The 15,612-nt window shown below is 45.3% G+C and overlaps 1 protein-coding gene across 1 annotated transcript in view; it reads right to left on the bottom strand.

The window, feature by feature from the left end:
- The window catches only part of LOC137310891 (protein argonaute-2), a 120,160-nt gene that overhangs the window by 47,439 nt on the left and 57,109 nt on the right, over positions 1-15,612 (bottom strand). Inside the window, exons 11-14 of the mRNA XM_067978445.1 lie at positions 15,048-15,181; positions 14,210-14,394; positions 11,813-11,972; positions 8,606-8,696 (exon numbers count right to left, since the gene is read on the bottom strand). Coding sequence (XP_067834546.1) covers positions 8,606-8,696; positions 11,813-11,972; positions 14,210-14,394; positions 15,048-15,181 — 570 coding nt within the window. The remainder of the gene's footprint in view (positions 1-8,605; positions 8,697-11,812; positions 11,973-14,209; positions 14,395-15,047; positions 15,182-15,612) is intronic.

Raw genomic sequence — 15,612 nt, forward strand, 5'->3', positions numbered from 1 at the left:
GCCCGGCATATTCCTCACTCTACCATTACCAACAAGCCAGGGGATCAACCCTGGTTCAATGAGGAGTGTAGAAGAGAAAGCCAGGAGCAGCACCAGGCGTCCCTAAAAATGAGGTGCCAACCTGGTGAAGCTACAACTCAGGACTACATGCATGCTAAACAGCGGAAGCAACATGCTATAGACAGAGCTATGCGATTCCACAACCAACGGATCAGATCACAGCTCTGCAGTCCTGCCACATCCAGTCGTGAATGGTGGTGGACAATTAAACAACTAACGGGAGGAGGAGGCTCTGCAAACATCCCCATTCTCAATGATGGCGGAGTCCAGCACGTGAGTGCAAAAGACAAGGCTGAAGCGTTTGCAACCATCTTCAGCCAGAAGTGCCGAGTGGATAATCCATCTCAGCCTCCTCCCGATATCCCCACCATCACGGAAGCCAGTCTTCGGCCAATTCGATTCACTCCACGTGATATCAAGAAACGGCTGAGTGCACTGGATACAGCAAAGGCTATGGGCCCCAACAACATCCCAGCTGTAGTGCTGAAGACTTGTGCTCCAGAACTAGCTGCGCCTCTAGCCAAGCTGTTCCAGTACAGCTACAACACTGGCATCCACCCGACAATGTGGAAAATTGCCCAGGTATGTCCTGTCCACAAAAAGCAGGACAAATCCAATCCGGCCAATTACCGCCCCATCAGTCTACTCTCAATCATCAGCAAAGTGATGGAAGGTGTCGTCGACAGTGCTATCAAGCGGCACTTACTCACCAATAACCTGCTCACCGATGCTCAGTTTGGGTTCCGCCAGGACCACTCGGCTCCAGACCTCATTACAGCCTTGGTCCAAACATGGACAAAAGAGCTGAATTCCAGAGGTGAGGTGAGAGTGACTGCCCTTGACATCAAGGAGCCCTAGTAAAATTGAAGTCAATGGGAATCAGGGGGAAAACTCTCCAGTGGCTGGAGTCATACCTGGCACAAAGGAAGATGGTAGTGGTTGTTGGAGGCCAATCATCTCAGCCCCAGGGCATTGCTGCAGGAGTTCCTCAGGGCAGTGTCCGAGGCCCAACCATCTTCAGCTGCTTCATCAATGACCTTCCCTCCATCATAAGGTCAGAAATGGGGATGTTCGCTGATGACTGCAGTGTTCAGTTCCATTCGCAACCCCTCAGATAATGAAGCAGTCCGAGCCCGCATGCAGCAAGACCTGGACAACATCCAGGCTTGGGCTCAAAAGTGGCAAGTAACATTCGCGCCAGATAAGTGCCAGGCAATGACCATCTCCAACAAGAGAGAGTCTAACCACCTCCCCTTGACATTCAACGGCATTACCATCGCCGAATCCACCACCATCAACATCCTGGGGGTCACCATTGACCAGAAACTTAACTGGACCAGCCATATAAATACTGTGGCTACGAGAGCAGGTCAGAGGCTGGGTATTCTGCAGCGAGTGACTCACCTCCTGACTCCCCAAAGCCTTTCCACCATCTACAAGGCACAAGTCAGGAGTGTGATGGAATACTCTCCACTTGCTTGGATGAGTGCAGCTCCAACAACACTCAAGAAGCTCGACACCATCCAAGATAAAGCAGCCAGCTTGATTGGCACCCCATCCACCACCCTAAACATTCACTCCCTTCACCACCGGCGCACTGTGGCTGCAGTGTGCACCATCCACAGGATGCACTGCAGCAACTCGCCAAGGCTTCTTCGACAGCACCTCCCAAACCCGCGACCTCTACCACCTAGAAGGACAAGAGCAGCACCACCTGCACGTTCCCCTCCAAGTCACACACCATCCCGACTTGGAAATATATCGCCGTTCCTTCATTGTCGCTGGGTCAAAATCCTGGAACTCCCTTCCTAACAGCACTGTGGGAGAACCGTCACCACACGGACTGCAGCGGTTCAAGAAGGCGGCTCACCACCACCTTCTCGAGGGCAATTAGGGATGGGCAATAAATGCTGGCATTGCCAGCGACGCCCACATCCCGTGAACGAATAAAAAAAAGCTACCCTATGTGTCGAGGCGGAAGATGTGGGTATGGTTCTTGATGAATACTTTACGTCTGTCTTCACAAAAGAGGGGGACGATGCAGAGATTGTAGTTAAGGAGGAGGAGTGTGAAATATTGATGGGATAAACAGTGAGAGAGGAAGTATTAAGGGATTTAGCATCTTTGAAAGTAGATAAATCACCATGCCCGGATGAAATGTATCCCAGGCCTGCTAAAAGGGAGGAAATAGTAGAGGCTCTGGCCATCATTTTCCGATCCTCCCTGGCTACAGGCGTGGTGCCGGAGGATTAGACCATAAAAGATAGGTGCAGGAGTGGGCCATTCAGCCTGCTCTGCCATTTAGTGAGATCATGGCTGATCTGATTTTTACCTCAACTCCACTTTCCCGCCTTTTCCCCTTATCCTTTGACTCCCTTGCTGATCAAAAATTTGTCTAACTCAGCCTTGAATGTATTCAATGACTCAGCCTCCAAAGCTTTTTGAGGTAAAGCATTCCAAAGATTCACAACCCTCGGAGAAGAAATTCCTCCTCATTTCCGTCTTAAACAGGCGACCCCTTATTCAGAGATTAGTTTTAGATTCCCCCATGAGGGGTAACATCCTCTCAGCATTTACCTTATCGAGTCCCCTCAAAATCTTGTATGTTTCAATAAGATCGCCTCTCATTCTTCTCAACTCCAATGAGTATAGACCCGACCTGTTCAATCTTTCCTCAAAAGACAACCCTTCCATACCCGGAATCAACCTAGTGAACCTTCTCTGAACTGCCTCCAATGCAAGTATGTCCTTCCTTAAATAAGGGCACCAGAACTGTATGCAGTACTCCAGGATTGGAGGACTGCTAATGTTGTATCGTTGTTTAAAAAAGGAAGTTAAGGATAGACCTAGTAATTACAGGCCAGTCACTCTAACCTCAGTAGTGGGCAAATTATTGGAATCAATTCTGAGGGATAGTATAAACCGTCATTTAGAAAGGCACGGATCAATCAAGGGCAGTCAACATGGATTTGTCAAGGGAAAGTCGTGTCTGACTAACTTGTTTTAATTTTTGAGGAGGTAACAAGGAGGGTCGACGAGGATAATGCATTTGATGTAGTCTACATGGATTTTAGCAAGGCATTTGGGTAATGGTCGACAGGCGTTTGTGATTGGAAGGCTGTTTCCAGTGGGGTTCCGCAGGGCTCAGTACTAGGTTCCACGTGGTCAAAAAAGTAAAAGCCCATGGGATCCAAGGGAAAGTGGCAAACTGATCCAAAATTGGCTCAGTGGCAGGAAGCAAAGGGTAATGGTCAACAGATGTTTTTGTGACTGGAAGGCTGTTTCTAGTGGGGTTCCGCAGGGCTCAGTAGTAGGTCCCTTGCTTTTTGTGGTATATATTAATGATTTAGACTTCAATGTGGGGGGCATGATTAAGAAGTTGGCAGATGATACAAAAATTGGCTGTGTGGTTGATAGTGAGGACGAAAGCAGTAGATTGCAGGAAGATATCAATGGACTGGTCAGGTGGGCAGAAAAGTGGCAAATGGAATTCAATCCGCAGAAGTGTGAGGTAATGCATTTGGGGACATCGAACAAGGTAAGGAAATACACAATAAATGGGATGATACTGGGAGATGTAGAGGAAGAGAGGGACCTTGGAGTGCATATCCATAGAATCCTGAAGGTAGCAGGACAGGCAGATGAGGTGGTTAAGGCGGCATACGGGATACTTTCCTTTATTAGCCGAGGCACAGAATATAAAAGAGCAGTGAGGTTATGCTAGAATTGTGTAAAACACTAGTTAGGCCACAGCTAGAGTACTGCATACAGTTCTGGTCACCACATTACAGGAAAAACGTGATTGCACTAGAGAGGGTACAGAGGAGATTTACGAGGATGTTGCCAGGACTGGAGAATTTTAACTATGAGAAAAGATTTGAAAGGCTGGGGTTGTTTTCTTTGGAACAAAAGAGGCAGAGGAGTGATTTAATTGAGGTGTATAAAATTATATGGGGCTGAGATAGAGTGGACCTATTTCCCTTAGCAGAGAGGTCAATCACGAGAGGGCATAGATTTGAACTAATTGGTAGAAGGATTAGAGGGGAGCGGAGGAAATCTTTTTCACCCAGAGAGTGGTCAGGGTTGAACTCCTACCTGAAAGGGTGGCAAAGGCAGAAACCCTAGTCACATTTAAAAAGTACTTGGATATGCATTTGAAATGCCATAACCTACAAGGCTACGGACCAAGTGCTGGAAAGTAGGATTAGGCTGGACAGCTCCATTTCGACCGGCACAGACACGATGGGTCAAATGGCCTCCTTCTGTGCCGCAAATTTTCTGTTTCTATCGCTTGGTGTTTTGCAAGATTAGAGAGGGAGGTGCAGTTTAAGTTGCACTGAAGCAACACTTCTTGATTTTGGTTGCACTGGGAGGGATGGTCCTGGGTTGACAGCACTGACATGGGGGTACTGGAGTCTGGCACACTGTAGGAGGGAACCCGAGCTTTAGCAAAACTTGGGTATGGAATCTGGTGTTTGGCCCACTGATGGATTCCTAGGGTCTAGCAGCAGAGAGAAGAGGAAGGACCTGGGTCCAACAGCTCTATACAAGTTTCTAGGAGAACTCTGCAAATTGAATTTAACAGTCTGCGATTGGTTCTTGATCTCTCTCTATCTCTAGTCAGTCTCATTCATCCTCTCCTGGCTCCTCTCTCGAATTAGAACATTTACATTTTCTAACCTTCAACAGGACATCTGATGTAATCAGAGCATTTTTGTTATTTGTTTTCATCTTGGTAAACTAACAGGAATTCAAACTAGGATGGGGAAAGTCTTTTTAATCTCAGCTTGACATTTTCTGAAGTAAAAAAATTGCAGCTTTTACTTAAAAGTTTAGTTGAAAACCTACTCAAATTCATCATCCGGTTTGCATTCAAATAGATTTCAAAATTACAACTTAAACAATGTTACATAAAGAGACACAATCTGACTTTTCCACTGAGGTAAATAGAATGTTTATAATTTGAATATAAACAATAGCTACATCAGGCATAACCAGTATAATTTATCTTATCTGAAGTGAGGCAGAAACTAACATACACTATACTTCAACAGATATTCTCCAGGGCAAATACAAGATCAAACAAGAACTTCAAGTATTTGACTTATTGAGAATAATATTGTAGCAATCCGATATGCTGAACCTAATGGATGGAGATTGAAGACACGGTCAAAGAGATAGGTTTTTATGATGCCTTTGAAGACAAGCAGAAAGATATAAGATGAGATGGCTTTGGAAGAGAGATCCAAAGGAACATATAATGGCTAAAATATTAGCCTGTGATTGCAGAACAAATTGGAAAGGACAAAAAGAATTACCCAATTTTTAATCTATCTAGGAGATCAGGAACCTCACTTCAGATGGACACCTGGGCCTGATATTATCGGGGAGGCAGGATGGCAGCGGGAGGGCAATTGGGCACGTGGGTAACCCGCCCAATAAAATCCGTCCATACCCCCACATGATCGCTGGTAAATTGGAGCCACTTAACGAGGCTTCCGGGTTTGGCGTCCAAAACCTGCGCAGCGGGCAGACTGCGCATCCGCATCACAGGCTATCAGCTGGAGGAGCAATATTTAAAGGGGCAGTCCTCCAATGGCTGCTCTTGGAGGAAACACCCAAGTAGCACAATGGAGCGGTCCAGGGGAAAGGCTGCTCCTAGATTCAGTGATGCTGCACTCCAGGTGCTACTAGATGGGGTGAGGAGGAGGAGGGATGTGTTCTACCTGGCAGACGGAAGGAAGCGGCCTGCCTCTGCCACCAGCAGCAACTTCTCCCACACCTGGATCCAGTGCAGGAAGCACTTCAATGACCTAACTAGGTCAGCCAAAGTGAGTACACTTACTCATTCTCCTACACTCCGTCTTCCACATCCCCGCCCCCACCCCCAACTCATTCTGCACTGCCAACACTACTCTATTACATACTCCTCACACCCACTCAAAGCTCATCCTCAACTTTCCTCCACTCCCTCACCTCCCCAGTACTCACCCCACCACTACCACTCAACCCAATCCTCATACAACGTCATGGCTCTGTCTCATACTCGCCCTCTGATGCACCTCTTTCACGGTCAGCCGCACCCAAACCAATGCATTCAGCGGTTGGCCACGTCACCATCACTCACTCACGCCTCTCTACTTTCTCCCCTTATATAAGAGAGCCCGGAATGCACGGGAGAGGGAGAGGACCGGAGGGGGGCCGCAACACGTTGCCGTGCTCACAGACGCGAAGCAGGAGGCGCTGGAGCTCAGAGCCTCGAGTGCCTATCCGTTGGGGACGCCGAGTCCAGCACCCGAGAAACGGCGGGTGACAGAACTTTTAACATTCAGCACACACAATATGAATTGATGTTAACATGCTATGCCAACTTCAGCATCTGTGATTATGCTTAATATTGCCTTCCGTTCTCTTACAGGGCCTTCTGCGACTGCTGTGACAGCAGAGGGCAATTACCGGCCTCTGAGAGTGCACCGTCACATCTGAGCAAGCCATCCACCAATGCAGATACACACACCTCGGTGGGTCCCCTTTCGCAGTTAATTGGGGTCGCACATGGTGAGCACGACCACACACTGGTGGCTGGGGCAGCTGTGGAGAGTCCACGTTGGTGGGAACACTCTTCTCCAGGCTCTGCTCAGCTGGAAACAGATGCTGAACCCTGGGGGCCATCCATTAAAAGGAGAATGATCGAGGGGCAGCAGCACATTTGCGAGGTGTTGGAACAGGTGCCACGCGCATTCTCCACAATCGCGCAGAGGATGGAGGAGTCCAACTCCTGCATGAGTGGAATGGTGGCACAGATAAGAGAGGGCATCTCTGAGATACTGTCACAGGGACATGAGGGCATCTCTGAGATAGTGCCGTGGGTAAGTGCGGGAGTGTCTGCAATGGAGGGAAGGCTAGCCTCCATGGAGCTTCAAGCATAACTCACAAATGAGTCCATTCAGGCCCTGACAACGGCCGTTCGGACTCAGGGTGAACAACATTCTGCCGCCTTAAACAGGCAGGCAGATACTCTAGCACTGGCCTTACAAGGCTTCACACATGTCCTCCAAACTGTCGTCCAGCAGAGTGGTAGGAGTGGTGTGGGGCTGGCCAGGGGAGGGATGATGGCGAAAGGGGACATGGAAGTGGGGACGCCACTCAAAGCACCCCCACGTCTCACCCATTGGCCCCCTCTCAATCAGTACCCGCAATGCCCTTAAGGGTGTTCGGAGCATGGAAGAGAGGCGGGATGTTGGACTCCCGAAGGATGAAGGAATCATGGCAGCTGCCAGGGTATCTGGCGCACACATGAAGGAATCTCTTGCGGTGGTCACAAATGAGCTGAGTGTTGATGGAATGATAGCCCTTCCTGTTGATGAACAGTCCTGGCTCGTGTGGAGGTACTCGTATTGCCATATGGGCGCAATAGATTACACCCTGCACCCGTGGGAAGCCAGCCACAGCATGGACCTGCCTTATGCACTTGTGTGCCAACGACTGAGAGACCCCGGCAGCACCCTGGAATGATCCGGAGGCGAAGAAGTTGAGGGTAGTGGTGACTTTGATGGCAACAGATAAGGAGATGCTGCTCGGCCCAGCTGGGAGCAGCTCAGCGTGAAGGAGGCTGCGACTACCTGGCGACTGACTCTGAGCCTCCGTATGCACTACTCCTCAGAGAGGTCCAGGAAGCTGAGCCTCGGTCTGTAGACCCTGTGGCGACGGTAGTGCCTCCTGCGACGTCGCTCTCTGTTGTTGCCCTCCATGCTCTTGTGCAAGTGCCTGTGGCGCAGCACTGTGTTGTGGAGCTCCACATGGCAGAGGTGGACGCCACGCCTGGCGAGGCTGGTGATGTTGCTTGTCCTCGGATGAAGTGATGAATGCAGCCATGGCGCTCACCCCCATCCTGACGGTGAGAGTTTGAAGGGGTCCGCGAAGTAGGTAACTATATTTGCACAGCAGAATTTTGGGTGGAAAGTAAGAATTTTGGGTGGAAACACAAAGGTCTTGCAGCCAAAACTTTGTCTGAAGTGACAGAGTGCCCTGCTGCAATAAATGAGGTTTTCTCTCCACCTGTCCAGTACTCATTTGCATCACCCACTGGCTGCTGGCTAAAACACATTTGTTGCAACAGGGAGTGTTTCCCACAGCACGGGAAACACGCTGAGGGATCCTTCAAAATTGCACTCCTGCCAAAATGTCTGCTCAATCAGGTATCTCAATTACTTCAACTATGTGTACAAGTATGTAAATCATCATCCCACCGGCTTTAATTGCTGGTGGGACTCCCGCATTCGGCAGACACACGCGCACCTGAACGCATCACTGGGGAACCCAGAAGTCAGCGGGTTGGAGCTGGGCTCCAAACCTGCTCCAGATTTCTACGAATTTAGGAGCCCCCCCCCCCCCCCGCCCCCAACGCACCCACTCTGCCATCCAAAAATCGGCCCCCTGGACTTCCACATTCATACGTTGAACTAAACACTTCAATTTATTTTAGGAAACTGTTTTAACTGTCACAATCAATTAACTAAATACAACTAAAAATACAGGGACTTACCGCAGCAATGGAAGGTTTTTTCCCATCCCCAGCTGGTGGATGTGTTACATCTGCACCCAAGAATATTACTGGCTGCTGAAACACTGCCGGCCTGGAAAAGTAAATACAAATTTTGGGACCATTACAACTGCTGTTTTATGACCACAATGAATTACATCAGCATTAAAAGAATATATTTATAGCATGGATGTACATTTCAATAGGTTTCCTCAATAAGTTAAAGTCTACTCAATCTGAAAATTGAATGTTAAACACATGGTGCATTTCCCATTTCCTGAAACACATCTTCAGCATCCTGGTGACTGAGAAGACCAATTCAACAGCGTGTGAATGTACCGTAAAATTGTGATTTTGATAGTTTCATTGCATTTCCGTTACAAAAGTTCTCTCGACTTTCTACATTTTATACATAATTGTTAGTAAACTGGTAGCAACACAAAACACTTGATTTTTTTTCTAACAAACTGGCATTGATGCAAAGCCAAATCAGCACTATAAAGAAATGATTGTGGTCAGGTTAACACTTGTGGTGGAAAAATCATTTAGTTTTGGTGTACATTACTTAAAGCATGTAAATGAAAAGGCAACATTGAAAACATTCAATGTGTTTTTTTCTTAAAATTTGTTATTTCTACATAAATGGATGGGCTAAAAATAGATAAAGGAGGTACTAGAAAGGCTGGCTGTACTTAAAGTAGTTAAGTCACCTGGTCCAGGTGGGATGCATCCTAGGCTGCTGAGGGAAGTATGGGTGGAAATTGCAGAGGTGCTGGCCATAATCTTCCAATCCTCCTTCAATATGGGGGTAGTGCCAAAGGACTGTAGAATTGCAAATATTACACCCTTGGTTTAAAAAAAGGGTGTAAGGATGAACCAGGCAGTCAGTTTAACCTCACTGGTGGGGCAGCTTTTAGAAATGATAATCTGGGACAAAATTAATAATCACTTGGACAAGTGTGAATTAATAAAGGAAAGCCAGCATGGATTTGTTAAAGGCAAATCATGTTTAACAAACTTGATTGAGTTTTTTGATGAGGTAACAGAGAGGATTGATGAGGGCAATGCAGTTGATGACTTTCAAAAGATATTGATAAAATGCCACATAATAGGCCTGTCAGCAAAATTGAAGCTCATGAAATAAAAGGGACAGTGGCAACATGGATACGAAAGTGGCTAAGTGACAGGAAACAGTAGTGGTGAATGGTTGTTTCTCGGACTGGAGACAGGTATACAGTGGCTCTCCCAGGGGTCGGTACTGGGACCACTGCTCTTCTTGATATATATTAATGATTTGGACTTGGGTGCACAGGACACAATTTCAAAATTTGCAGATGACACAAAACTTGGAAGTATAGTAAACAGTGAGGAGGATAGTGATAAGACTTCAAGAGGACACAGACAGGCTGGTGGAATGGGCGGACACATGGCAGATGAAATTTAACACAGAAGTACTAAGTGACACATTTTGGCAGGAAAACTGAGGAGAGGCAATATAAACTAAATGATATGATTCTAAAGGGAATGCAGGAAGAAAGAGAGATTGGGGGTATTTGTACACAAATCTTTGAAGGTGGCAGGACAGGTTGAGAAAGCGGCTAAAAAAGCATATGGGATCCTGGGTTTTGTAAATAGAGGCATAGAGTACAAAAGCAAGGGAGTTATGTGGAATCTTTATAAAACACTGGTTCGACCATAGCTGGAGTACTGTGTCCAGTTCTGGGTACCACACTTCAAGAAGAATGCGCTGGCCTTAGAGAGGGTGCAGAAAAGGTTTACTAGAATGGTTCCAGGGATGAGGGACTTAGTTACATGGATAGACTGGAGAAGTTGGGGTTGTTCTCCTTAGAGCAGAGAAGGTTGATAGGAGATTTGATAGAAGTGTGCAAAATCATGAAGGGTTTAGATAAAGTAAATAAAGAGAAATTGTTACCATTGGCGGAAGAGTCAAGAACCAGACAACACAGATTTACAGTGATTGGCAAAAGAACCAAAGACGACATGAGGAAAAACTTTTTTTACGCAGCGAGTAGTTATGATCTGGAATGCGCTGCCTAAAAGGGTGGTGGAAGCAGATTCAATCTTGGCTTTCAAAAAGGAAATGGATAAATACTTGAAGGGAAAAAATTTGCAGGACTACAGGGAAAGAATGGGGGAATGGGACTAACTGGATTGCTCTTACAAAGAGCTGGCACGGGCTCGCTGGGCCGAATGGCCTCCTTCTGTGCTGTAACCATGCTATGATTAAACAAGTGCAGGGTTTGAACCTGGGACCTTCCCAGTCTAAACTGTTCAGTACAGCAGGTGTCAACCTTGGCTCAGATGTGGCACTCTCATCTCTGAGTCAGAAGGACTTGAGCACAATAAATCAGGCTGACACTTCAGTATAGTACTATACTGTCAGAGGTGCCGTCTTTTGGATGAGAAGTTAAACCAGGTGGATGCAAAAGATTCCATGACACTAGTTGAAGAGTAGGAGAATTCTCCTAGTGTCCTGGCCAATATTTATTGCTCAACTAAAAAAAATTATCTGGTCATGTATCTCATTGCTGTTTGTGGGGCCTTGCCGTATGCAAATTGGCTATCGCATTTTCTAACATTACAACAGCGGCTACAGTTCAGATGTACTTCAGTGGCTGTAAAGCATTTTGGGACATCCTAGTGTCGTGAAAGGCGCTATGTAAATACAAGTCCTTTCCTTTGGACACACTGAAGGAGTATATCAAGCCTCCTCACTTAGTCTGGAACAGCCTTTACATATCTAGAAGTCATGCAGGTGTCAGGAATGCCAGATACTCAACACAAAATCAAACAAACCAAAGCAGGTACCAGCAAGCTGAAACCACAAATGGCATGACCAATTTTACAAAGAAAAATTGTGAACTAAGCTACTAAAATAGTGAAACGAACAAGTGGGAAATGGACAAAATTGGAGGTTTCCTAGTGCACCGACCAACAAAGCATGATTAGTGAGCGAATGGGAGAAACAGAGGGTGTGACCAGAGTGCTAGGGGTCAGCTGACAAAAGGCACCAACTCCCCAAGGGATTTTCTCCACAAATATGGTTGATTATATTATCTGTTGAGACCAATGAATGAGGACAAATGACAGTTTTATGAAATCATCTTGCCTCACAAAAAAGGTGAAGTTATGGAAACAGACCACACTCAAATCAATAGTCACTTAACAGATATGAAAAGCTCAACTGACCTTCCCTGTGGCACCAAGATGTTATTGACACCTCCTAGTTTTACATTGATCTTCAGGCAGAGGTTGGAAAGTGTTTGTGGAGAGGTTTTCAGCACATTTTTCACCTGCACACATTGCGTTGCCATGCCAAGTAATGTGTCACCCACACGCTTAACCTCCGCTGTCAATGGAAAATACTGCTTATTAACACATGCTTATGAATTCAGATTAATTTCATTATCAATATTTAAATGTATTAATAAATTTAGTGCAAAAGATGAGAACACATGGGAACAGGAGTAGGCCATTCAGCCACTCGAGCCTGTTCCGCCATTCAATTAAATCATGGCTGATCTGTACCTCAACTCCATTTACTTGCCTTTAATTCATAACTCTTGATATCCTTACCTAAAAATAAATCTCTATCTCAGTCTTGAAAATTTCATTTGATCCTGCATCCATAGCCTTTTGGGGGAAGAGTGGTCCACTATCCTTTGTGAAAAAGTGTTTCCTCATTTAACTCCTAAATGGCATAGGATTTAAGACTGTGCCACCTTATTCTGGATTCCTCCACTGGGAAATAGTTTGTCGATCTACCCTATCAAATTCCTTTATCATTTTAAGCACCTCAATTAGATCACCCTTCAACTCCAAATGGAATACAAGCCAAGTTTATGCAACCTGTCCTCCTAACTCTAAGCTCTGTTAACAGTCTGGTGAATCTTCTCTGTACCCCCTCCAAGGTCAATATGTGCTTGAGATGCGGTGTCTAAAATTGTACGCAATACTCCAGATGGGGTCTGACCACGGCTCTTACAACTGAAGCATAATTTCCTTTGCTTTGTATTCCAACCTCTGAGAAAAAGGCCAACATTCCATTAACCTTGCTGATAACTTTTTACACCTGTGCACTAGTTTTTAGTGATTTGTATCTATGGACACCTAAATAGCATTGCTCTTCCACAGTCTCTATCTAGTTTTTGTCATTAAGAAAATATTCCAAATTGCCTCTCTTGGATCCAAAATGGATGACCTCACACTTGCCCACAATGAACTCTCATCAGCCAAAGTTTTGTTCACTCACAATCTGCCTATGTCCCTTTGTAACTTCCAGCTTCCAACTGCACAACTTAATGTGATTTCTAATCTACTAACACCTGCAAACTTGGACATACAAATCCCTATTCCTTTATCCAAGTTATTGATTATACATGGTGAAACGCTCAGGCACCAATACAGATCCCTGGGGGACACCACGAATCACATCCTGCCAATCAGAGTACATTCCCTTTATCCTCACTCTGTCTCCTGCCTCCCAACCAATTACAAACCCATCACAAGGGACGCTAGTGGTGAGGAATAGAAAACATCCCCAGCTGAGACATCCAGTGTAAGCACCACAATCTCCCAGGTCAGATGTTGACTAGTTATATGCAGAGTAAAGCTACCCACCACCAAGTGTGCCTGAGGCCTAGAAAAGCACCCACCACCCCAAGGGTCTCTGAGGAAGATTGTCAATAGTGACACACTCAAAGCAGTTTTGTGCTGAGGATCCGTGTCCACTACAAACTGGGCTTGGTCTGGCCAAGCTCACTTCACACAGGATATTTATAGTCAACAGAAGCTATTTTCACCCAATCTTTGCTGGATTTGAATCCACATCCAACAGGTGAAACACCAAAGTAATAATCCACTGTGCCATCCAGACCCTTATGTTTTAACCCATTATCTCAGAACAAAAATTTACTTTATGTTGATTTAATTATCACATTCTACCCTTCTTACAAACAGTGCCACGTGCAGATTTTCCCATCAGGAGAGGGAGAACAGGGTATGGATTCCATTACACCAGGCACCTAAGCAGTTATCTGCAACAGCAGTGTAATGCCAGCCTCCAAGCTAGAGGATATCGCTGGTTTTAAGTCTCAAGGCAGTCCCTTCTTAGAAACTGCCCGACACAGCTGGGAGTAAGTTGCACCAGTTTTTATAGATCCATAAAACAGAAAACAGGGAACAAGGTCAACAGATGGCTAACATTGCCTTCTGCTGGACTAGTTAAGACTACATCAAGGTCCATGGCATTAAGCCAGCCTTCCAACTGAGGTGTGAGCAACTCTGGCAAGATATACTGGCTTATTGGTCACCAGTGGGAGGTGATGGAGAGAAGACAGAGAACCCTAACTGAAACAGGAAGCACTTGTGATTGGGGAAAAAATGCTCTACTGAAGCAGCTGGAATTTGTGTCATATATACTTTAGCAATTTAGATCTTATTTAAAAAGTGCATATAGTGCACTACCACTGCTGCTGATATCCTGATAGCTATATCAGAAAATATTTTCAGTACATATAACTAGCAAAATTTTAACGATTTATTTTTTAAAAAAATCTCAAGTCCTGAAATCCTAAATGTACTGACCATAAACTGGAGTTTTTCCAGGAAGCACCACCACCACCAGCTGAAGTCCTGCATAGGTATTCTTCAGATGCCTGAACATTGGCTCCACACTGTCTGCACCTTGCGCATATTTACAAAAACAAGGCTGACCTTGTATCGGCATCCCAGCATCCCTGGATATCTTCCTTAACTGGTCTGTGAATGCTCTGAGTAGAAGCAATACAGTTGGTTGGAAATAGCTTTCCGCAACAATTTTTTTAAAAAGCTAGCAGTAAACCATCTGCTGGGGCAGGGATGGGGAGAAGAGTTATCAATCACCATTCTGCTTTTTTTTCAGAACTTTGAATTTATGTTTGGAACTCAGACTTGTGTGAGCAAGTGAGTGACAGCAAAGCTTTGCGCACATGGGTCGTCACATGTGCCCTTGCCTCACATCCATGCAAACAACCACAGCAAGGGTGTGCGATTAGGAGCAGAAATCCTGGCTGATTTTTCCTGCCTTAACCAGGGTGCTGAGGTTAATTGTAGCTCCCCTAACAGCATGCCAGCTGAAATTAGCCAACTCAGCACAGATCAGGAATCAAACCTGGGCCCTTCTTAGCTGTAGGGCTCAGCTAACCACCACAAAGTACTCCTCAAATTAAAATAAAGTTTCAATAACTAGATACAAGTTATTTTAGAATTTAGTGAAATGCTAAGAGACCTCACAGAGACCCACCACTTTGGATCGCCACACTTACCAGTGTTCTGTAATCTAGGGGGAAAATATTTTCAACACAGTTGAAGTGCTTGCATTGCACACTTGTCAAATTAGTTGTGTACAAGTAATGGGCTACAGTGGATCAAATATGTTTCTTACTTGAGTGTATCTTCTCTGCACTGCCTCTGTGGAGCAAAACAGGCAATTGCCCACACTTTGACTTCAATGCCAGTATGAAATTGTTTACCCCGCATATCCCACACACCCTGAATAGGAGTAGCAATGGTCTTGTTCTGCAACAAAGTGAAAAGTAGCATGAGAGCAGGAGTATTTCAATGTCATATACTGCAACAGTTATCTTCTAGCTAGAATGGTGTGCTTTAACTTCAAAGCACTGATGAGTGCCATTTATTCTCTAAATCTTTAAACTAAAAAGGTCCAAATACAACACAGGTAGTTAATTTCAATTTTAAAAAATGATCTAATCTATACAAGAGTGTTATACATCTTTAAAACAAAACATCACTTGTGTTACATAATATACACAGAACATATTCTCCATAATTAATTGATCATCACAAACTTGCAATAATCATGCCACAGCTGCTAATTTTTCAATCTGAATGATTTCAAACCTAATCTTTGCTTGGGTGATTCAGATAGTGTTATAAACCACTTGAGTTTATGGTTTATGAACTCATTTAACTGCAGTCTTTGTATAAAT

The sequence above is a fragment of the Heptranchias perlo genome, chromosome 3 (genome assembly GCF_035084215.1).
Source record: "Heptranchias perlo isolate sHepPer1 chromosome 3, sHepPer1.hap1, whole genome shotgun sequence".
Taxonomy (NCBI): Eukaryota; Metazoa; Chordata; class Chondrichthyes; order Hexanchiformes; family Hexanchidae; genus Heptranchias; species Heptranchias perlo.